At 50.7% G+C, this 1,502-nt stretch overlaps 1 protein-coding gene across 1 annotated transcript in view; it reads left to right on the top strand.

The window, feature by feature from the left end:
• Nucleotides 1–1,502, top strand: part of tbx19 (T-box transcription factor 19) — a 7,363-nt gene extending 5,861 nt beyond the window's left edge. Inside the window, exons 5-8 of the mRNA XM_024416372.2 lie at nucleotides 1–49; nucleotides 152–316; nucleotides 488–620; nucleotides 724–1,502. The exon at nucleotides 1–49 is cut by the window's left edge and continues 10 nt beyond it. Of these exons, the coding sequence (XP_024272140.1) occupies nucleotides 1–49; nucleotides 152–316; nucleotides 488–620; nucleotides 724–889 (513 nt within the window). The 3' untranslated portion in view covers nucleotides 890–1,502. The remainder of the gene's footprint in view (nucleotides 50–151; nucleotides 317–487; nucleotides 621–723) is intronic.

Raw genomic sequence — 1,502 nt, 5'->3', positions numbered from 1 at the left:
AACAGTCCATTGGAGTCCCCATTTGATAGCCATATGGGAATTCAACACTGTGAGTGGGCCTTTAGGACTAATTTGATTCAAATTGAATTATTTGAATCTACTAAATAACAATAATCCACTTTTAAACCGTGTGTGTTTCTTCTTCCCATAGGTGGCTGGTTTCTGTCTAACCCAGACTCGCTGTGTTCAGGTGGGGGTCCTAGCTTCCCCTATAGCGGGGGTCTGCCTCTCGCCCCCCCTCATGGGTACAAGCACTACCCCCCCAGGCCAGCTCCCTACCCCCCCTCCTACCTGCCGCATCGCACGCACCCTTCTGGTGAGACACACCGCCATCTCTCCATCTCTCTCGTCCAAATCCTCTTTTAACTTCAGTTGAAAATGTAAGCTATCACACCAGCCTGACCTCTTCCCTCTTCCCTTGTCCCTGTCGTTCTCCGTTCCTCTGTCTCGCTCTCCTCGTCACCCTCATCTCCAATCCTCCCTCCAGTCTCTCTGTCTGAGGGGCTACAGGTGTTGTCTGGGGGTCCTGATGGCTGGTCCAGTGTCTCCTCCCCCGGCCCCTCCTCCTCAGCCCTACCCGTGACCACACCCTCCTCACCCCCGTCCACCAATAGCAGCAGGTACGACACGAAAACATAGATATAGAATAGGTAGAATAAGACATGATATAGCTCTTTAGAATCTACTGAGTTTTTGTTTATAAAGCAAGGTGTGTGTCCTCAGTCAGTACCCTTGTTTGTGGACGGTCGGGCGTACAGACGGGAGTCCTGCCTCTTCTCCCTGCGCCCAGCTTCACGGACCAATCAACAGCGAGAGCCACCCACAGCCACCCAATCACGTCCGGCTGGGCGGGCCCGGTTGGCCACCTGTCTCCAGCCATTCCTTCTAACAAACTATGTGATTGGTCGATGCCCAAATGGGCATGATCAGTACTGCCCTGGGACCCGGCCCTGGAAGCCCTTTAATGAACACATCTTAGATAATAGGTATTCCTCTGCCCAGGCGTTGCCAGATGTTACATCTTCTGGAAAGGTATTTTAAGTATCAGCTAACCACATCATATTTCATAGCAACCTGATGCCCGACAGCAGTCGATGACGTGGCACGGAACCACTGGTTGATGAATGCAACGTCTGAGCAGGGGAAGGCGACCAACGTGTGTGTGCATGTGATGCCATACAAATGTGTTAGTGTGTGTGCACCTCAAAAAACGAAGGCCTAGATTCAATCAGATCAAGCGTTAACCGGCAATAGCAGACACCTGCATAGCGGATGTTTTGCCTTTGCTGGAGGTGGAACTGCGTTGGAGCTGTCAAATCAGCGAGCAGCTGCTCTTGCGATCATTGTCACGAAGCCACACTGTCCCACTGGCGTTAGAAGTTCAGAAGGAGAAAGTGGAGGCTGTATAGAAATAATGACGCTCACATTGAAAAACATTCAACCAAATAGTTTCTATCATCATAATGGAGGTGTAGATCACATCTCACATTCCACTGTTCTGA

The sequence above is a fragment of the Oncorhynchus tshawytscha genome, unplaced genomic scaffold (genome assembly GCF_018296145.1).
Source record: "Oncorhynchus tshawytscha isolate Ot180627B unplaced genomic scaffold, Otsh_v2.0 Un_scaffold_4246_pilon_pilon, whole genome shotgun sequence".
Taxonomy (NCBI): Eukaryota; Metazoa; Chordata; class Actinopteri; order Salmoniformes; family Salmonidae; genus Oncorhynchus; species Oncorhynchus tshawytscha.
This window is presented reverse-complemented; position numbering and strand designations above follow the sequence as displayed.